Source organism: Scylla paramamosain, chromosome 17, assembly GCF_035594125.1.
Source record: "Scylla paramamosain isolate STU-SP2022 chromosome 17, ASM3559412v1, whole genome shotgun sequence".
NCBI classification, from domain to species: domain Eukaryota; kingdom Metazoa; phylum Arthropoda; class Malacostraca; order Decapoda; family Portunidae; genus Scylla; species Scylla paramamosain.
The window spans coordinates 5,850,545-5,872,544 of record NC_087167.1 but is presented as its reverse complement, the minus strand read 5'-3'; the positions used below and the strand labels follow the sequence as shown (position 1 = coordinate 5,872,544).

At 39.9% G+C, this 22,000-nt stretch overlaps 2 protein-coding genes across 10 annotated transcripts in view; both read right to left on the bottom strand.

Annotated features, from left to right (window-relative positions):
• LOC135108377 (coiled-coil and C2 domain-containing protein 2A-like) overlaps nt 1–16,720 on the bottom strand; it is a 40,680-nt gene extending 23,960 nt beyond the window's left edge. Inside the window, exons 1-14 of one of the 8 annotated variants that reach the window (XM_064019313.1) lie at nt 13,211–13,531; nt 11,559–11,657; nt 11,196–11,314; nt 10,488–10,607; nt 10,124–10,198; nt 8,361–8,445; nt 7,937–8,011; nt 7,445–7,582; nt 6,189–6,327; nt 4,930–5,056; nt 4,464–4,664; nt 2,743–3,183; nt 1,425–1,595; nt 190–354 (exon numbers count right to left, since the gene is read on the bottom strand). In XM_064019313.1, the coding sequence (XP_063875383.1) occupies nt 190–354; nt 1,425–1,595; nt 2,743–3,183; nt 4,464–4,664; nt 4,930–5,056; nt 6,189–6,327; nt 7,445–7,582; nt 7,937–8,011; nt 8,361–8,445; nt 10,124–10,198; nt 10,488–10,607; nt 11,196–11,285 (1,827 nt within the window). In that variant the 5' untranslated portion in view covers nt 11,286–11,314; nt 11,559–11,657; nt 13,211–13,531. Of the gene's footprint in view, nt 1–189; nt 355–1,424; nt 1,596–2,742; nt 3,184–4,463; nt 4,665–4,929; nt 5,057–6,188; nt 6,328–7,444; nt 7,583–7,936; nt 8,012–8,360; nt 8,446–10,123; nt 10,199–10,487; nt 10,608–11,195; nt 11,315–11,558; nt 11,658–13,181; nt 13,539–15,840 lie in introns of those variants that run through there. The other 7 variants (XM_064019314.1, XM_064019318.1, XM_064019316.1 and 4 more) reach the window with 7 other exon arrangements.
• A 69-nt stretch (nt 16,721–16,789) lies between these two features.
• On the bottom strand, nt 16,790–21,219 carry LOC135108379 (uncharacterized). Of its 2 annotated transcripts, XM_064019321.1 has the most exons (6): nt 20,282–21,219; nt 19,796–19,921; nt 19,509–19,582; nt 18,920–19,033; nt 18,337–18,537; nt 16,790–17,444 (listed from the first exon to the last, which is right to left on the bottom strand). In XM_064019321.1, exons 2-6 carry the CDS (start codon nt 19,919–19,921, stop codon nt 17,225–17,227), a joined length of 735 nt encoding a protein of 244 aa, XP_063875391.1. In that variant the 5' UTR covers nt 20,282–21,219; the 3' UTR covers nt 16,790–17,224. The 2 variants fall into 2 exon arrangements, with proteins under 2 accessions (XP_063875391.1, XP_063875390.1); XM_064019320.1 differs by lacking the exon at nt 20,282–21,219 and having other exon boundaries at nt 16,793–17,444; nt 19,796–20,143.
• Between the last annotated feature and the right edge of the window lie 781 nt (nt 21,220–22,000).

Sequence of the window (22,000 nt, the reverse complement as noted above, 5' to 3'; positions counted from 1 at the left end):
TAGCTTTTGCCATACACTTTATAATGTTCCTTAGCTTTCTCTGCTATAAGAAAGTTATAAATATTACATATCATGTGTAGATATCAACATTCCTGCGCATATCCTTCATTTATTATTATGGAGAACTGATTAACAGAGAGCAAGACAAGGCCTCTCAACTAGATGAATGCCACATTAGGTCAAACCCACCCTTAGCCACCCATGGATCTTGGCCACTGCCTGTCTGCGCTTTTTCTCTGGATCAGGACAGTTGTGCAGCTCTGGAAGGGGTGTCTGGGTTAGCTCCAGGCTCACCACTGGCTCACCAGGTGGCTTGCGGGTGCGAGAGAACACTTCTAACACCTCCAGCTCAACCTAGGATGTAAAGAACAAATAAGAGCAGGCAAAGATAAGCATAGTTCATACCAATTTGACCAGGTATAATCTGCAAATTTCTCCAGTGGGACTGACTTATGAACTTAGAAATAAATAACCTCTAATATATCAATAAATACAATAATTTTTGACAGATTTAGAAGCCAAGAATTAACTCCTCTCATAAGCTTAGGCTTTTATAACTACCTATATGGAGTCATCATTCCCATACTCTTTCCTGAAGTGAGTGGTGATAGTAACACACAACCACATATGCATCAATTGATGACTTCAAGGAAAATAACCACAACATTGGAAGATAGTGACCATGACATTAGTAAGCAAACAGCTGGTCATTTTAACAGATATCTGAACAATATCATCAAGTCATCATCAGCCATATACCCACTGCTGTTTATAACATAATTATTGCCTTCATCCAGTTCCATTAAAAACACTTCCACCCACAAAGAACCTCAAGTATGCCTGAACAGTCAGTTGATGATCCTCAAAACATATTATGCAGACATGTAAAACTGCCAGAGATTCTACACAAGACCATATCATCTACAGTGGATTTCACAAACTGCTTTACTGAATTGAGTATTATTAATGATTCTATAACAGCTCCAACAGTTTCATTAGCAAATCAATAGCTCTCCTTCATGAGGAACTAGATGGGAGTGAGAAGGATGTACTGCCATCACTGAGGAAGGCTGTACTTGTATAAGAAAACAGAAACAGGTATGAGAAGCAAAGTATGTCAACCCACAAGCCTTCACCCTCACAGGTTTAGGAACAATATTGCACAATGAATAACTTCATGACTTTATGACAGCAAAGTGGTATATGTAGTTGTCGTGAAAATTTGAGTAACCCTCTACGCTAGCTTCTACTGTATTTAAGATATTCCTTTGATCTTATAACCTCTGATCTGATAACACCACCAAAACCTGACAACTGGAAGATTCTTTGCAGACCACAGGACTGAAGATCAAGGGACACTTAATGCAAAGGAAGGGAGTATGGTATATTATTCAACTACTGAACATGATAATATATTAGTCAACCTTATGTTTGGGTGGTGGTTTTGGGGGCCGAGAGGGTCGGGGTGGCTCAGGAGATGCCAGGAGAGTATCATCTTGTGCTACCTGAATGAGGGCTTCTTCACCTTGAGCATCTGGTGTGCTGCCTTCCTCTGCTGCCTTCCTGCGCTCCTCCTGCCTCCTCCTGGCCTCCTTCTGTCAAGGTAAGTGGAAAGGGCAGTAAAGTGAGTCTTCTTAATAGATCAACTTCTGAAATACTACTGGAGTTTGATTCGGACCTGATTTGTTTCTTAGGTGTGGTATCATTTTTGTTACTCTACACTGAACTCTTTCTAATTTATCAATGTCTTTCTGGTAGCAGGGGCACCATGCTTGAACGCAATATTCCAAAAGGGGACAGACTAAAGAGTTATACAGTGACGATTGTATCCTTAGGTTTATATTCAAAAGATCTGCTGATTAAGCCAATTACCTTATTTGCTTTCTTTATGACTTCTGAACATTGCTGGCTAGGTTTTAAGCTACTCAATATTGTCACTCCTAAATCAATTTCATTGTCAACAGTTTTAAGTTAGCTACCATTTAAAATATACTTTGCTTTCTCATTTCTATACCCTATGTGAAGCACTTTGCACTTATCTGCATTTTAAAACTCATCTGGCAGGTTTGCCCTCACTCAGTCAATTTGTCTAGATTTTTCTGTATTTCTGTTACTTCTTCATTAGAGACTACGGAATTCGCAATTTTGGTGTCATCAGCAAACTGTGTCCTTGAAGCTTCCTCTCGCTCTCTCTCTTCCTTTTCCTGGTGTGTGTGTGTGTGTGTGTGTGTGTGTGTGTGTGTGTGTGTGTGTGTGTGTGTGTGTGTGTGTGTGTGTGTGTGTGTGTGTGTGTGTGTGTGTGTGTGTGTGTGTGTGTGTGTGTGTGTGTGTGTGTGCATTCTGAAATCTGAAATACTTCTGGTTCTCAACATTCCAGATGAAGGATTCCCAAACAGTATGAAATAATTCTAGCCATATAATGACAACAATAAAGGAAATTAAAATAAATGCAGAAACTCAAATTCAAAAGAGATCAATCACAACATGAGACTAATTCAATAATCCTACAAAACAATGGTAACAGATATTGAAATTATGATTATGGCAATGATAATGAAAGGTATCATGGAGACACACCTGGTTAGGTAACCAGAACAAAATATAATATACAACAAACTACTTCACTACACAAACTCCTAAACCTATAAACAGAGAATTACAGACTTCTATTCCTACTCTTAATCCCCCTCTATCTCCAACTCTACCTGTCCAACCCACTTTTCCTTCCTTCCCTCCACTTACCCTTTTCTTATGTTCAGCCTTCCACTCAGCAAGCTCCTTTTCATACCTCTTGCTTTGGGCCTCATACTCTTGCTGTCTCTCCTCTAACACCTCCCTCACCTCCTCCTCCAGCTCAACCTTCCTCTGCTCCTCCTCCTCAGCACGGTCTCCTTCCTCCTTCCGTATCAAGAGCCTGATGGAGGTGGCATGTACCCTGGAGGAGTGACGTAAATCCTTGATGCTTCTCCAAGTCCTCAGAAGTCCTGTTAAGAGCTGTCGGTCCTTCTCAGCCTCCACATTAGCCTCCTCTCGGCAAGCTTTCACTTCCCTTCGATAGATCTCCAGTCGCCTTGCCACATCCAGCTCCTCTCTTGCTGTCTTGTGGCGTGGCTGCAAGGACTGTGAGAGTTGATTTGTGGTATCTCCAGCTTCCCGTAACTTGGCAAGGGACTGACGCAACACCTGGGTAATGAGAGAGAGAGGAAAGGAGTGAGGCTATGAATGTAGAGCAATGAACTGAGGGTAGTAGTGTGATAAGATGAGTGAGAGATGGAATGAGGATACATATAGATGGAGATGGGGTTTATTGAAGTCAGAATGGTAATGAGTGAGGGTGAGATGAAATTAATTTAAGTGATGGATGGGGAGGTGTCTCCAATCTCTTACTCACATAGCAATTTCATTTCTCTCACAATTGCATTATTTCCATAATTAAAGTTCTTCTGAACTTGCCAACTGCATGCATCTCACTGTATAAGACTTCCTACTTAGTCTCATCCTTATTCTACTTATTCTGTCCACCTTACTAATGCAAGAATAAACCATTATCTTCACTCTTTCATCTCTTTAATTGATACATTCTGAAACTCTGTAGTATTCTTCAAGAGATGAGTATTATAACAACTCCAAAACTAAATTTGGGCTATCCATATTTATCTCTCCTGTCTTTTCTTTTTTTTTAGTGGCTTTTCCCACTCTTTTTTTATGCCCTTGGCCAGTCTTCTTCACATATAAAAAGTAAAGAAAAGTTAATCAGTAAACTTAATTGTTATATCTTAGATATATTTTGCAAAAAAAAAAAATTCTAGTAAAGAGTGTCCAATGCATTCTCATACAAAACAAAAACATGACAAAAAAAAATTATATGATTATACCATGTGCAATGCTTCTCCCTGATTTGGGATAAATCAGTTGCAAAGAACTGAGTCCCTAGCAGGACACTTTCATTACATGAGTCTGACATATTACCAATCAGACCAAGATGATCACAAAAGACTGCGTGAATCTCCACTGTCATGTCAGTATACATGTTAATTAGATAGACATTTGCCAGTCATTCATAGTATATCTAGACATAAGTATGCATTGCACATTCACATTATGTATCTACATATATTTTGCAATGAAAGTAAGTACATTCTTGCTAAGTATGTCACAATATTAAGGCTGATTATGCAGAGATGAGAGGTTTATAGCTTATTAATAGTAAACTACCATATTCCCAGCCAAATGAGTCAACAGAATAAACAGGGATAATAAAGGAAGTCCATAAACAAGGTGTACTACCAACAATATAGAAAAAAAAAAAGCTAGAAACAGAATACGAGTACATACATATTTAATTAACCCTGAGGACAAAAATTACATCTGAGAAAAAAACATTTAAAGCTTGCAAGAGTGAGATCCTACCTGAGAACCTGTACCCTTTTCTAACAAGCCCATGCACCTCACCCCATGCTTACCACCAGCTTTGCCTGTAGGATGCGTGTAGCCCCAAGGTTGACCCGCTGTTTGTAAAGCTTGTAGTCCTGAGTAAGCTGGGCAGCCAACACATGCTCAGGGGAGAAGAGAGGGTGGTGGGTAAAGTGCAGCCCACACAACTCCAAGTCCAGCACACCACCAGTACCCTCATCACAGTCCTGCAGGCTCTCAATGGGTTGTGGCTAGAAAGGGGAAAGGAATGGAAAGAGTTAAAAAAAAGATGGATATTATCACAAAACTAAGTAACAAATCATGAAAGACTATAAGAAGTATACACACACACACACACACACACACACACACACACACACACACACACACACACACACAAACACACACAAAGGGATGCAAGCAGGCAAACAAGTAGGATAGGGGATTGGAAACAAGCACAATTAAAGGCACAGGTGGAGGCATGACAGCAAGATGGCAGAACAACTCAGAACTCACCTCCATGAAGACAGTGAGGGGCTCCTTGTTCTGTGCCTCCTGCAGGTGGGGAGGCAGATGGTGGTAGAACTGCTCATTGATGGGGGTGTTGAGGCGCTCCAGGGAACCTGTCTCTGAGAACCAGTGTCTGGAGTGGAAGGGCAACAGAGGAAGAAAATGAAGAAGTAAGATGGTGAATAGATGAAGGAGGTGCAACTGACCATATTACTGATAGATGTCAATTGTAAGTTATGAATATGTCATCCTATGTAAAGATTGGAAAAATCTTAATTTTTTTACTAAAATTATAGATTTTTATGTCAATCAGACTTTGTATGTTCATTAGCTGTAATTTCTACCCAAACTGTATAACATTTAAAGAATAAATAAGAAATAAAAAAACAGAGAGAGAGAGAGAGAGAGAGAGAGAGAGAGAGAGAGAGAGAGAGAGAGAGAGAGAGAGAGAGAGAGAGAGAGAGAGAGAGAGAGAGAGAGAGAGAGAGAGAGAGAGAGAGAGAGAGAGAGAGAGAGAGAGAGAGAGAGAGAGAGAGAGAGAGAGAGAGAGAGAGAGAGACTACTCCTTTACAGACTGACTGATAGGCAGGTATCACAATAAAGTGAACAGTAGTAACCTTAATCACAGTTGGACTTGCACTTCTTGTTAATAACTCTTTACCCATCAAAGAATCAAGGAGGACCAAGGAGACTATGACATAGACCCTGGCAACAGGGACATACATTTCATACATTTCATACACAAAAAGTAAATAACACAAAACTTTCACAGCATAACAGTCAGGCAGTACAGCATAACATCCTATAAACAATATAATAACTGAATAACAGATAGGCATTCATAGGAACATCAAAGCATGGGAAAATAAGAGAAGCTGCAAGAAGCCATCTGGCCTCCATGTGGCACTATGAAACATACGTACCTATTTCTAACCCTTATCCTCATTTATAAGTTTGTCTAATCTTCTTATAAAGCTCCTTAATGACTCAGCAATAACAATCTCATCACTGAGTCTATTCCATTCACCTACCACTCTATTTGAGAACCAGTTTCTTCCTATCTCTTCTTTAGAACTAACTCAACCAACAAAGTAATGAGACAGAACACCTCAGCATATAAACATAGAAGCCCAACATTCAGAATATCAGAACAGCATTTATGTAAACAGCAGCACAGCAGTGAAGCATCAGGGGGCCTATGAAACAAAACAAAACTTCACCAATAGCACAGCCTTTTGAACAGCAGAAACACAGTTGGCACCTACCTATTATTCTGGCGCAGCAGTCGATTCTCCACAATGTTACGGTTAGCAGGAGTGAGGAAGGGCTTCTCCCCGACATACAGACCTTCTTCCAGAGGGTCCCGTACACTCACCCCCTCCTCCAGCTTGCTTCGAAGATCACCTGGTAAGACAGCAATGACAGGAAGGTGACTATTTGTTGTTACACTATTTATTAATTAACATTCTCTCTCTCTCTCTCTCTCTCTCTCTCTCTCTCTCTCTCTCTCTCTCTCTCTCTCTCTCTCTCTCTCTCTCTCTCTCTCTCTCTCTCTCTCTCTCTCTACATCCTGTTACTTCCTCCATCAATATATTCTATCACTTTTTTGTGCTTTACCCTGTGCTTTACCCTGTATGTGTGTGTGTGTGTGTGTGTGTGTGTGTGTGTGTGTGTGTGTGTGTGTGCCTAGTTCTACTGCTTTCTTACTTTTATCTTCTTTTCTCTTACCTGTTTATGTGTGGGTATGTACATCTATCTAGTTGTAATATACAGGACTTGAGTTTGTTCATGGTCATTTCCATATCTACTTTTATTGAATTTTTGTAAGTCATGGATGTTCCTTATTTGCACCACCTCTAAAACTCAACCAATTCCAAGTGTCAATATTTTCACTAGAGTTTTCATTGTTTTTTTTTCTTAACTTCCTGTTTTTTTTTAATAAAACCTCATTACTAGAGACTCTCTGTCCATATTTCCTAGTCCCTTTAATATTCTTAATGTCATATTCAAATCTACAAATAAAAGGCTCATCATCTTTGGTTGTCCATGATCTAGTAAGGAGATACACACACATGTAAAGTATACTGCTTTCTTTTTCTTTTTCTATGTCTGTTCTCTAATTTGACAGCTACTACCTTTGCTAAACTCATTACAAGATTTATTTCCTTAAACTTCACCCTTGAATTAATCATAATCATCACTTTCTTCTAAATTCCTCAGCCTTTCCTCCATATGATATAGTGTTCTCCCCTCTTAATACTTGCCTTATTTAGTTGTATATGTGACAGAGGCAAATCTCTGATAAATAATCAACTATTGCTATATAATGGAACAACAAGAAGAATGTGTAAATGAACAAGCATGCTGTTTCCTCTCTTATTAACTATCAATGAGCAGATGAGATACAATGAAGAACAGAAAGAAGCAGGAAGTGTATGAATCTGCCACTCATTCTTCCTCTCAAGCAAACCAACATAGAAGTATGTGGATGAGTGTCAAGGGGTCCTGGTAGTCAACTCACTGGGGAGGGCAGAGGGCAGGAAGAGAGTAGATTGCTGGTGGATACGACGCAGGTGGAGGGGTACATATACGGCAGGAGTGGACCGGGTAGGAGGGCAGGGGTGAGGGCCAACCAATGCATGACTCTCTCCTTCAGCACCTGGCAGGGAAAAGGAATGATGGTGTCAGTGGTGGTGCTGATGGTGATGACTGAAAATTGTATACAATAACAATTATGAGTCATTATCAAAATTTTGTTCATTATATTCAAGTAAAATATTACTAATATAATATAACAAACAGAAACTAACTGGTAGTGAATGAAACAATTGAAAAAAATAATATGATCTTGCACTGTCTTATATCTTCTTTTCCTTGCTCTTTTGTGTATGTTGTGAGAAATTTTCATTCTTCTCTATTTCTATTTATTATGACAATAAAATTATGAAACATCTTGCAATATGAAATGTATGATGATAATGATGATAATAATAAAGAAAGTATTGTTCCTTACCCTCAGCATCTTCTTCCTCTCCATCCTTCTTTTCTTGTGACTTTGAGGGAGACAGAATATCCCAAAGAGAGAATCCTGCCAAAGAAAGAATAGTTGTTGCAAAAAGTAAATATGATGATTATGTATGAGTGTTACATTTACCCATAAATGTGATTAATAAGAAAGTCCTGAAACTTTATGAAATCAAATATTAGAATTTAGTCTCTAGCTCTCCTTTTTTCCATTTCATTTAATTATCCTTCCTCCCTTCTTACTTTCTTCCTTCCTTCCTTACTTCTTTGTCTCCCCCTTTCCTTCCCCCTATTAAGTTGCCAGGAAAATAAATTCATGTGGTTTTCTTCTATCCCTGTTCCCTCCCTTCTTTACTTCTATTCTTCTGCTTCTGTCCCCCTCAGTTCTTCCTTCTTCCTGTTGAGCCACTTGCCTGGAGAGGAGGGTGCTGTGTGTTGCTCCTCTGGCCACACCCTCGTGAAAAATTCCTCACCCTGAATCCTGGAGGTAACACGGGCCTGGGAACATGGACAGGCAAAGATGAAACCATTAGCTACACTCAAAGACTCAAAGACAGGAAGTTAGGTATATTTCTCAAAAACAATATTAGACAAGCACACATGTAGCTGGCTAGTATTTCCCTTTCTGATATTAATGCTTAGAATTTTTTTAGACATCTGAAATATAAACACAATTGTACAAGACATTTCTTTCAATTAAGCTTATATTACTCAGCAGTGAAATGCATTTAAAATGGAAATATATATTCATAAATCACAAATGTTAATGAAAGATTGTAGGAGACTCCAACAGTTGATTATATAAGTACATACACAGAAAAACTTTAGAGATGTTAGAGTGATTTCTGTAAACCTACTGTATGTAAAAACTGGTTCTAATAGGACAGATCAGAGAAAGTTGGTGACAAGAGAAGAGCATAACCTATTAGTTGCAGTAGGTGAAGTTTGAGATCATATAGATCTTAAATGAAAGTGAGAGCCAAAAATTGTGTGAAGAAAATAAAATCAAATCTTGATTTCACTGTCATGCTTGAAGAAACATATGGACATTATCTCAGAGAAGTGTGAGTGCTAAGTAATTGAGAACAATTCCTGAGAAAAAATAAGCAATGATAAACAAAACAGATATCAAGAATATAGATAGACAGACAAATACATAGCCTGACAGACAGGCAGGCAAACAGACAAACAGATCAGTAGACAGACAGACAGATAGACTATTTAATTAGCTGACTGACTAGAAAGAAAACTTCTAACATTTGATTTGCAGTTCTGGGAAGCTTACTGACTCAACAAAGAAGAATGGAAGTATTTCACAAAAGAAATTCCATAAAGATTATTATCATTGGTCTGTAATACAAGTCACTGATTAAAAACTATGAGTACTAGTCATCTGACTAAGAGGCAAGAATTAATTCACAAGCTTCCAATGACAACAACCAGTCCACTTATGCAGGGATTTCTTGAATTAAGATAGTATTACAACCTGATGGTGACAATTGTCTTCCTTGTAGTATAGCACAGAAGAATAGTTCCAATAATTTTTCTTATTGGCTAAGTTCCAGACTGGTGGTCCTAATGAAGGATGCAGATTTCCCTAACCTTGGTAAAGGATCCCAATCCCTTTCCTCTCGTCTGTTCCTTCTTATATTTTTTTTATTTATTCTATTTTTTTTTTTTATTATTTATTTTTTTTTTCCAGTTTCCCTAGTTTATTAGGGCTAGGACAATGCCTCCAGGAAGGACTTTTAGTTTTGGCATTTTGGAAACATTACCCCGAGTGGATGCCCTTCTCATCCTCAGGCCTTGGCCAGGATTCGAACCTATGTGCCCGAGGCCCCCTCAGCCCCAAAAGCATGTACAGTCCCACTGTACCACGGCATCCCCAACTGTGCTTTCTTCTCCTGTGGCACTTAATTAAAATATCTAAACACCAGTTAGAGATGTGAAAATTAATTGACCACATGTTATCACCACACAACTCAGGAAGATGCATATATGATTTATACTAACAAAGTTCAATTCCATGATACCTAATATCTATGCATACTTAAAATTCACTACTGGAGACTCATTCTCCTACACAATCCCAAGTAGCGCTATGGAGTTGACTGAAACAAGAGTAAGCAGTGAGTCATGCTGTAAATAAGTGCTTTGTAAGGCACTACCAGGTTACCTCTGTTGCTGCTCGCTGCCATCGTGTCCTTGGTTCCACTGGGGTAGGTTCAGCTGTCTCCCCACTCTCTATATGCTGGGGTGGATAGGCACTACTGGGGTTCAGGTTTTAGGTCAATCTTACTCTAAATGTTAGGAGTGTAAGTCTTAAACCTCCAGCACCATGCAAACACACTTATCCTTGGTTTCATCATTTACACATAGTGCTACATTGGCTACTACAATACACATCACTGCTACAGGCATTTCTGCAACAATGCTGTGATACCCGTATGTATTCACAGTACAGTATAGCCTTAACAACAGCCACAATCCAGCTTTAACACCAACAGCGCCTGCACTCACACACTCTTACAAGCACTCACTTCATCAAACCTGGTGGGGCCTCGGGTAATCAGCTTGCGTAATCTACCAGCTCTCTTGCGCTCACCAGCTGTGCTGGGACCTGGCAACACAGCCTGGCCCTCACTCCCTGCCTGGAGTACCTGGAAAGAAAAGAAAAATTGTGAAAAATCACAGTGCAGTTCCTTCTTAGCAATAGCAAAGAACCTCCTCAAAATGGAAAATCATAGTAAGCAATATTTCTTAACTTTTAATCCATCTCCATCAGTATCATTATTCACCATAACATCAAATTATATAGAAATCAAGTGCATATAACTTTTCATAGTTCATAATCATTCAAGGAAACATGAAAAGAAATCATGTACTAGTTGTGCTTGCACTGTTTGCACATTTTGAACAAGAAAATTCCTTTACCTAACAGTCTAAATTAAGAATTATCACCAATAGAAAAATTCTCTATAAATCATGCTAAGACTTGTAACTTGTCTGTCTAATAAATTAAATCATGAAATATAATGTAAATAATTCTCTAAGACAATCTAATTAATTCCTGATGAGTTGTGGTAAAAATACATTCTTCAACTGCTCTCTTTTCCCTCTTTTCTCGATGTATACCAGGGGTCAACTGATGCTCTATGTGATCCTATAAGCAAAACACAAAACAACAGCAATGTTTTAATGGGTGAGCTGTAAGGAAGGTTAGCCTGGCCCAGGACACACCGACCTACCTGTTGGCTGGCAGGGCCAGGTAAAGGAGTTGCTGAGAAGAACCTGGTGGCCTCCCTCTCAGCCTGGCTCTCAACATCCCTCCCCCTCATGCCCTATGGTGGACCACGTCAGCAGTGCACTGAAACATTGCATTTGTAAAGAACATTGCACAGTAACAAGTATGTTTTTATCACAAAAATAATACTTAAAACAAAACAAGAAAACTATAATAATAAAAAGCAGATTTTTTTTTCCACTTAACATTTGGTATTTCATTTCACATCTCCCACCACAGGAGCTTCCACTATCAAGATCAACAAGACCAAAAGTTATTTACTGAAAGTAATTCACTTCACTTACAGTCGTAGACACCTATAACTCACATCATTTCCCTCCACAGCATCCCCTTCCTCATGACTGGTCTTCTGCAGTCTAATGTTTCCTTTCAACATTAAATCCTCTTCTCAATTTTATACCATTTGCTGCAAAGCTAAAAATTCTTATCAACAATTTCCTCTCCAGCATTCTTCTTACGTATCTTAATAATTCATCATTCATTTATTTGTTCTTTTTACCACAATATCAATATTGTTTCTACAAATCTAGTATCTTTTCACTAATTCCAAATTTTTTTTTACTAGATTTCCCACAGACATGGCTTTGGGTGACTATATATATATATATATATATATATATATATATATATATATATATATATATATATATATATATATATATATATATATATATATATATATATATATATATATGACCCAAATCTACTCATTTAAATTTTCAATATTAGTTTCTCTCTATGCCATTCAGCTAAAAAGTAATCCCATTGTAACAGAAGGCATAGAACTTAACAAGTAAGTTGGACATGATAATTATACAGTTTCAAGGGCTACCATAAGGAGCTGCAGACATTGAAAGATAGAAGATGAAGAGATATGACTGAAATTATTTCATCATTATCATTATTATAATTCTATATGGATATCCCATATAATTAATCTATGTTTATGGAACTCTGAGGACATTCTTTGAAATTAAGCAAGTCAGACCACTCCAGGACTGTAATGAAGTGACCTGGTTCAAGATAAGAGTTAGTGATGGATGGAAAGCTCCCTCAGAATATGGAGGATATCTCCTGTTTCCAAGGATTCTGACACATATGTTCTTTGCCAGTTTCAAAATAAGGCACAATAGGTACCCAAATATTAAATAAGACAACTACAATAAATCCTGAGGTGGGGACATCACAGGAGGTATAATTTCTTCACTGCCCACTAGAAAATACTAGATGAGCAATATTTGGTACACAATATAAGGTAAGCCTCCCTCTGCTATTTGTTACATCTTTTCTTTCTTGTTACTGCACTTCAATACCTAATACATCACATCACTTTTAATAACAGCATGCATCAAAAGCATTATAAGAATGTACTTACTTCCCTAACAGACTGCAACTAAGAATGCATTATGATTATGAATGACTGTTTATGGTTAGTTTGCAATATTAAACCTAAATAAAAGACCTTGTGTGTAACAAAAGTGGCCAACAGGAAAAAAAATTGTAGTAAATAGATGGAATAAGGATGACATGGAGGGAAATATGACAAAACAGCCATAATAAGGGTGACAAGAAGAGAAATAAGATAAAATAGATGTAATAAGGATGGCAAGTAGAAAAAATAAGATAATAGCAGGCAGGTGGGAAAATAAGACGAAAAAAATATCAGGTACATAGACACGAAAACAAGGAAAGAATGGCAGGCAGATAGGAAAACCACATAGTAGTAGTAGTAGTAGTAGTAGTAGTAGTAGTAGTAGTAGTAGTAGTAGTAGTAGTAGTAGTAGTAGTAGTAGCAAGGATGGCAAGCAGGGAAATCAGATAAACTGATATGGAGAGAGAGAGAGAGAGAGAGAGAGCACTAACTCCAAGCAATAACAATCCTCCCTTTCTCTCTCTCTTAATGACATACATATATATACCATGTACTCACGCCACGTCTCGGAATAGTCTAGTCTCTACCTTGAAACCCTAATGGCTTGCTGCAGCAGGCGTGTGTTGCGGCAGTGGATGGTGACAGGCCGAGTGTTCACCTGTGACAACACCTTGGCGTGGCTGTGTTGTCATGGCAACGCGGACACTCACAGCCTCAGCTGCCTCGCGCACCACTCGCCAAACACACTAGACAAATAAATACACCAAACAAACATACCAGACAAACACACCAGACACAATCACACAAACACACTACAGCATATCATGTGTGTGCAGTACCTATCTTTCCCACTACTACACTTTTGTTGCGCCCGTGCTTTTGAAAGGAATAATATGAATAGTATCCCTACTGCAAACCACCAAAAAGAGCAACATTACTGCAGTTGGCTGTGGTCACTGTTGGATATTTAAGTTCACGTTGCAGGCCTGCGTAGATGTTGATGGTAATGAAAAAAAAAAAGTCCACTTAAATGCTAGTTCCCATAGAGATATCAGAAAAAAAAACATAAAAGATAAAAACAGGATAATTGTCTTGAAGGCTTAAGACATACCTTGATTATGACGACTTTTATAGTTAAAATTTTCACGGTAATATTATTATTATTATTTTTTTTTTTTTTTTTTTGGTGGGGGGTAAAATAACTCTCCATGCTGTATTGCTATAGGATACCTGACTGAAAAGACTTTTGGTAAATGATTGCAGGTTTTCGGAGCTTTTGAAATATATATTTGCTGTTGCAACCCTACATCACAGAACACAGGTAACACTACCACCCAAAGTTAGGCTCAAGAGAGACGAGTATAATACAGCTTTATATTTTGTACCTCCATTAGCTATCCAGGAGCAACTAAAAACCCATGAAGATCCTGTGGTGAACAAGGGAATTTAAAAAGCTCTTGGTGGTGAAGGATATTTTCCTCCACTGTGTGGCCTGGTGTTACGCGAGCTGCCGGGGATTAAGTAATGATGAGATGAATATGTTCACGCGCTTGAGTGAATGATCTTTCTCGAGGAACTCTTTCCATTGTTGTTCCGCAGCGCGACACCGTCACCTCGCAATGTGTGAGTCACGCAGACTTTAATTTCGTGACTCATCTCCAGCAGCCAACACGGAGCTGTCCAATATCGTAATCATGCCGAGCGTGCAAGAACCGAGAAACTACTTAACTACAGGTCTCCACGCCCGGTAGGTACGCATCACCGTTATACAACCAAATGTGGTAATCAAAGTACATCAGCCTTGATGCCGCCCAAGGAATTTACTCGTATGTAGAATCCTGATGCCAACTGTCAGGCGTGGGCAGCATTAAGACAGGAAGTTAACGAAAACTTCAGACTGTCGACACACACTAACTCGGCAGAAGGGAAATTATACGATACGGTTTGCGGACTGTGGACAGAACAACAGAATAAGAGGAGGAGGAGAAGAAGGAGGAAAGTTTGTGCTTTATTCATAAAGAGGAACGTGAGTGTTTGGCGGCGTGACGGATTACGGTTTAATCTTGAGACTTCTCGTCTGTGCGGGCTGGAGAACGATGTCGGCGAGTGGTGGTGGTAGTGGTTATGGTAGAAAATTTGATGATGGTATTGACAGTGGTAATTGTGGGGATGATTGTAACTGGAGAGAACTTTACCAGTATGTATTACTACTACTACTACTACTACTACTACTACTACTACTGCTACTACTACCACTATTACTACTACTACTGTATTATATTGATGAGTTCTCTGTACATCTGTGGTTCGACCCGTTCCTGCCTATGGCTGCCTGTAACCTGCTAGTGAAAATTCGTCAGGAGGATTGGCTTTTTCATCATCATTAATATTAGTTTACAGAGAGAGAGAGAGAGTGAGAGAGAGAGACGCAAAATACGTGTTTATATATATATATATATATATATATATATATATATATATATATATATATATATATATATATATATATATATATATATATATATATATATATATATATATAATGTGTAAGTTCCTAAATCCTCTCTCATTCTACTCTATTTTCTTCGCTGATGACGGCCATTGCTATTAAAGGCAAATTTACAGCAACAACATCGACTACTACTACCACTACTACTACTACCACTACTACTACTACCACTACTACTACTACTATTACTACTACTACTACTACTACTACCATTACTATTACAATTACTACTACGTACAACTACGCACTGGTGCTGTTGGAATATTCTCCTGCAATACGATCATTGTATCCGTATTTTTAACGGAAGTGATTCGTATAATAGTTTGATAAATACGTTTGCTAGAGTTTATCTTGGAATGAATTTCCGCTATGATTAAATTAACAGAAGTGATGTTACATTATATTGGTATTACGTTAACTACATTAGTTTTAGGGCAACCAATCAGAATATGATACTATGTCTCACTGTCAAGGGCTGAGCTTATATATATATATATATATATATATATATATATATATATATATATATATATATATATATATATATATATATATATATATATATATATATATACAAACGTCTTTTATCAAGCACACTTGCATGAGTTGACGAAGCAGCTACTCTCTACGCTGGTCGTTACAAAGCCACCCCACAACAACCTGTAGTCTCGAGTTCCCCCCAACATAACTACTTCACCATCTACTCACTTAGATAACTAAGGGCAGCTTGGTAAGTCACCAGAGAAAGAAGAGAGGCGCTACGGGCAGGCAGCCTTGGAGTGCAGCAAACAGCATGCCGGCGTGGCCTGGTAGGTCATATGAGCGTTGAGCACCATCGAGGCACCGATGCACCGGATCTGGCTGCTCGGGGCTCCTGCTGCCCCGTGTGGTACCTGCGGTGATGGGCAGAGTGGCGGACGCGTGCGACCTTAGCGCTTCCTTATGACCTCATCTTTCCTGTTCGCTTGATGCACGGTTCCCACCTGAGTGTGCCCCGGCGTGTCCTGTGGCGGGCAATGTTCTCCCCTTGCCGGCAGGACAGGCAATTCCTTAGTCCAGGGTCACGGTGGTGCAGACCGCGTGGCAAGTGTGTGCCCGCCACTGCCAGCTGTGTCACGCGTGCACTGTGAGCAGGTGTTCTCACTCCATTCTCGTCAACACAACGGGGAAAACAGCCTGGCCGTGTCATGTCACTGAGTGGCGCCGCCCTCTCCCTCCTGCTGCTGGTGACTGCCTATGTCATTAAGTGGCGCCGTCTTCTCCCTCCTGCTGCTGGTGACTGTGCCCATGTCATGAGTGGCGCCGCCATCTCGCTCCTGCCACTGGTGCCTCTGCTCATGTCAATGAGTGGCCCCGCCCTCTCCCTCCTGCTACTAGTGACTGAGTGGCTCCTCCGTCTCCCTTCTGCTGCCGAACGTCCACCTCAACCATTCTTGCAGTCGTGGCTTCTCCTTTTTGGTTCTTCCTGCACGCTGTCTGCTGCCGTGCTCGGTGCCAGCGCCCTTCGCCACCTCATCGAAGTGGTCAAGCGGAGGAAGATTCAAGAACAGCAAGCCTTCAGTGCCAACGCCAGTAGACACGACTGACACGACTCAAGATTGGTAAGCTATAGTTATTATCACTCATTGAGTTACGAAACTTTAGTACGAGAGAGAGAGAGAGAGAGAGAGAGAGAGAGAGAGAGAGAGAGAGAGAGAGAGTGTGTACAACGGTTGTTTACAATCAGATATGATAGACACACAAGCCACAACTTGTACAAATTGATTGTTTTCATTAAAATCATCTGAAGCTATTTGTTGCACGGGTGATAAAAGCCAAAAATTCATCATTCATGTAGCGTATCTTTCTTCGTTACGTTTTGGCCATGTAAATTTGCGTTCCTTTTTTGTGATAATTAGGTTTCGTTAAAGATATTTCTCCTACACTAAACCACAACAGCAAACGAACCTCTCTGCTTCTCAAGTGCACATGGCAAGGCACTGCTCTGGTGTCCTTCCCTCAACGCAACCTTCCATCATTTGACGAGGGTGGACAGTACTCTGCCGTGCCCCTCATTACAGATCCAGTCTAACGCGTAACAGCGAGGCAGCACTCAGAGGTTTACAGAACAGTGCGGGTAAAGCCCCACACAGTCGTCGCTCCTCCTTCCAGCCCGCATGGCCTCCAGGCTGCGGGAGAGCGGCGGCTCGGGGAGGAACAGTGACACAAACAGGCCGGTGAAGTAGTTGGCCAGGCTGTCCAGCAGGCCACGCTGTCCCGCCTGTTGACTGCTTTCACACAGCAATCGCTCGCTGCAGTCCGGGCTCTCCTCCCTGTGGCGAAAGGAAACATAAAGGGCGTTAGCACATCCTACCTCAGACCGTTAGCCTAAGGGAATGGTGGCCGTCAGACTGCTCCTTCAGCTATCTTTAAGCCTGTTAATCTATTAATAAATCTTCCGAAAGATAATACTGGCTTTACTGCCTGTAATACTTAAGAAAAAATATTTTTTACCTTTTACCTTCCGCACACACACACACACACACACACACACACACACACACACACAAAACACTACCACCACCACCACCACCACCACCAATATGAACCCAGCCATAAGAGACGATAAGTGTTTAAAGAAGTGGCAGAAAACCGAAACAATGACAAAACACTGCATCTTTTACCAGTCGATCTAATCATGAAGACCTAAATGCATTTGAGTCGGTTTAAAGTCTCACGTCAATGTGTGTGTGTGTGTGTGTGTGTGTGTGTGTGTGTGTGTGTGTGTGTGTGTGTGTGTGTGTGTGTGTTTTAATTTAAGAAGAAAACCTGCATGGCGATGGCTCCTAGGATGAGTGATGTAACCGTGGTGGCAGTACTTGTTCTCACTCCTCAGCCCTCTTCATACAAAAAATAAAATAGAAGGAAGTATAAGAGAACATAAAAAAAAAAAGGAGGGGGTGTACTACATTTACTTATCTTAACTAATACTGAACCAAAGAGGATCTCCCTCTCTTCCATTGTTTGGCAGGAAGTGACTGACTTTAAATTATGCGTTTGGTGATTTTATAGAAAATATAAACGGGTACAGTTATGCACATGCTTTGGGCGTGCGAGGGGAGAGTCAATGGGCGTGGCAATGACTACGGGCAGTGACGAGTGACGTTCCATAAGATGGGCGGCGAGAGCCAAGACCGTGAAAGGACGGGCGGCGTCCTAACTCACCTGTACAAGTATATGGTGAGGGCGTTGAGGGCTACCTCGGTGAGGTTATTGAGTGCATCGCCCAACAACCCCAGGCCTGGCAGCACTGTCTCCTTGGCCTCAGCACTCCTCGTGGACAGGGCGCCTCCCACCACGTCGAACAGGATCACCCCAAAGGTCAGGAAAGCGAGAGAGATAAGGGAAAAGCTCCCGAAAGACAGCCTGGAAACGGCAGAAAGTGACTAGCGGCGCAGGACGTCATCTCCTCACAAAGTGGGTGTTTTTCACCGTAATGCCCACCCATTTAATGCAATGAATTGAGAGACTGAGCCTGCCTCATCAACAACCTAATGCAATGAACTTTGATGTGCTAATATATTAATCTATGTTGTACTTAAATTTAGTGGCACGGCTATGCACAACGCGACCACAGCAAGGGAATGCTCATTGGCGAAATGCCAACCGCTGTTTGTTTAACATAAGGATGCATACTGCTAGGCGGTTATATAGATAGATAAGCAGACAGACGGACAGCCAGACAGATAGATAGAGATGTGTGTATTTACACACTACCACTACTACTATTACTACTACTACAACTCACTGCCTCGTGTGTCCCATGACCCTCTCCCAGACAGCATTGTGGAGGTTCCTCTGTTTGTTAAAAGGAGAACCCAGACTGCCGGGCGCCCGAAACTCAGACCCTCGCGCTGGGCTCCTGTCGTATTCAGCGAGACCAAGGTGTTAATTTCGAGAAGGACAATGGCAATCAAAACACAAAGTTAAAGCCGAAATATACAGGTTACCAGTTATGTGTATCCTTATAGATCTAAACGCGATCGCTAAACACCGCAATAAGACTCAGTAACGGGTGAACATCAGAGGAAAAACATACACTGGGTTATTCTTCACCTTTTCCATCTACAGTGTTAATAAGATTTCTTGTTCACAATATCAGTCCTTTAAGTTTTGCGGTGTATGTTCTTATATATATATATATATATATATATATATATATATATATATATATATATATATATATATATATATATATATATATATATATATATATATATATATATATATATATATATATATATATATATATATATATATATATTCATTTATTTACCTATTTACCGTTATTTCTTTATTTATCTTATTTATTTCTTTTACAGCTTTTGCAAACTCACCTGAAAGTAGATGCTGCAGCCGAGTACGCGCCTCTGCCTCGCACCTTAGCCTGCTGGATCCGCCGCATGTTGGCCTGGCGGGAAGGAGTACCTTGTCATTGGTCCTATGAGTCCAGTTAGCACCACCGACACAAAGGCACAAATGTTCCTGTTAGAATTGCTGTTAATCATCATCATCATCATCAGCAGCAGCAGCAGCAGCAGTAGTAGTTACAACAGTAAAGAGTATCAATAACGAAAAACAGTAGTGTAGCTAGAAATGGAAAGAAGCAGATCATTCGCCTCACCTGCAATGTTAGTAGTCGCTCTCCGGCCTCAGATAATGAAGCCACCGGTCCCCAAGCCTCAATGGCCACTTCCATCACCATCACCACCACCAGGACTGTAACTACCACTGCACTCCCACACTTCATCTGGAAGGTCATTTTTCACATTATGGAGTGCGAAACACACACACACACACACACACACACACACAGATTGAGATCCATCTAAAAAGTTATGTATCCCATGGATGACGTCACATTGTCTCATTTTTAGGATAATAATACCGAAAGAGCAGGGTTCCCAATATCCTCGTTCCACTGTTGTCGCTCACAATGCACACACACACACACACACACACACACACACACACACACACACACACACACACACACACACACACATATATATATATATATATATATATATATATATATATATATATATATATATATATATATATATATATATATATATATATATATATATATATATATATATATTCCCACCTTGATCTTTTCACGTTCCGGCAACAGAGGGAGCGGAGCGATCAACCGCTCACGACCGAAGAAGCTGATGAACTACACTGTCACTCAGTAATGATGCAGCGGGACGCAACGGAGACTCAACAGTGCATACCGTTGCCGCCTCGTTGTTTCCTCGTAGGACAAGCGTCATTGCTAGCCATGTGGGATCAGTTTATATGAGTCACTAGCTTACATGCGTTGGTTAGCCCTTCAGATGTGCTGGGTTAGTTATACACAACCCAGTGGAGCGACCACAACTGTGGGACCTTCTGCGTAAGGATGGCCCGTGTAATTCCATCTCTCCGCTCCTCCCGAGTCCCGTGCTGCGCCGTGAACAAGCAGCTGCCGGAACACACCGCTACCCGCCTCGGGCTGCGCCGCCCCGCCACCCGTTACCTCTGACAGCCTTCCGCTACCCTTCCGCTACCCGCCATCACATCTCACCACAGCACAGTCACGACGAGACAAGCGTTACGTAAAACATCACAACCTATGACACACTCGGCGGCAAACATCATATCACTTGAGGCCTCATAATCAACTACATAATATTAATATGCTCTTATATGTGTACGTAAATAGACATGAAAGGTGATCATCACAAGACGATGGTAACCACTCCAGAAATTATGATTGTGGTGGTGAAGACTTTTTTTTTTAGGATAAGTTATCAGTCCTCAGATAATTTAGGAAGTAAGAGGTGAAACCATACAACACACCGAAAAATAAATAGAAAAAGAGAGATAAGCTCCAAGTACTCTCCTTACATACTCCGTTACGAACTCCCTTCTTCCCTATACTCCATAATACGTCCCTTTCTACCCTTGTTCCTTTCCTCTCCCTTCCTCTTTCGTTTTCTCAAACCCCCTTCCCTGTCACCCCCCCCCCTTCCCATTACTTGTATAAGATAGAGGGGCAAGGTAGTGATATATATATATATATATATATATATATATATATATATATATATATATATATATATATATATATATATATATATATATATATATATATATATATATATTGTCAATGCAATGCATTGTCTAAGTTGTGTGTGCGAGGAGCATTCAGAACTTTAAAAATAAGTGTGACAAATTTAAAGACGGGATCTTGACTCAATCCTGTAAAACTACAATATTTAAGAAAACACACACATAAATCCGCAACCTTCGCAGCGGCGGAGCTTTTGAACTTATCTGAAAATGCCGTTTCGGATAATGATACGGATCTTTTGTTGGTTTAAAATGCGGATGCTTAATATTCTTTTCACTGCTGATGTGGATATTCAATACATCACTATATATATATATATATATATATATATATATATATATATATATATATATATATATATATATATATATATATATATATATATATATATAATATATATATATATTCACATCTTTGCTTTCATAACTCATATAATATACAACTGATGTGACAGCATGGCATGCAAACACCAGTTGTCCCACTTTAATTAAGGCGGTGTCATATGAGAGCCCTTTGTAGTTGTTTCACTTCTGATGAATGAACCTGAGCATCTTTCCTTGGAATGTAAAAAGCTGCTACTGTCAAACATACTTTCTATTATTATCTAGGGCCAAAAATAAAATAGACTTCAGTGATAGTCTTAGTTATTTTATGAAATATTCAAATAATAATGCAGGTTAACAAGGGTCTCTGTCACATACTGTATAT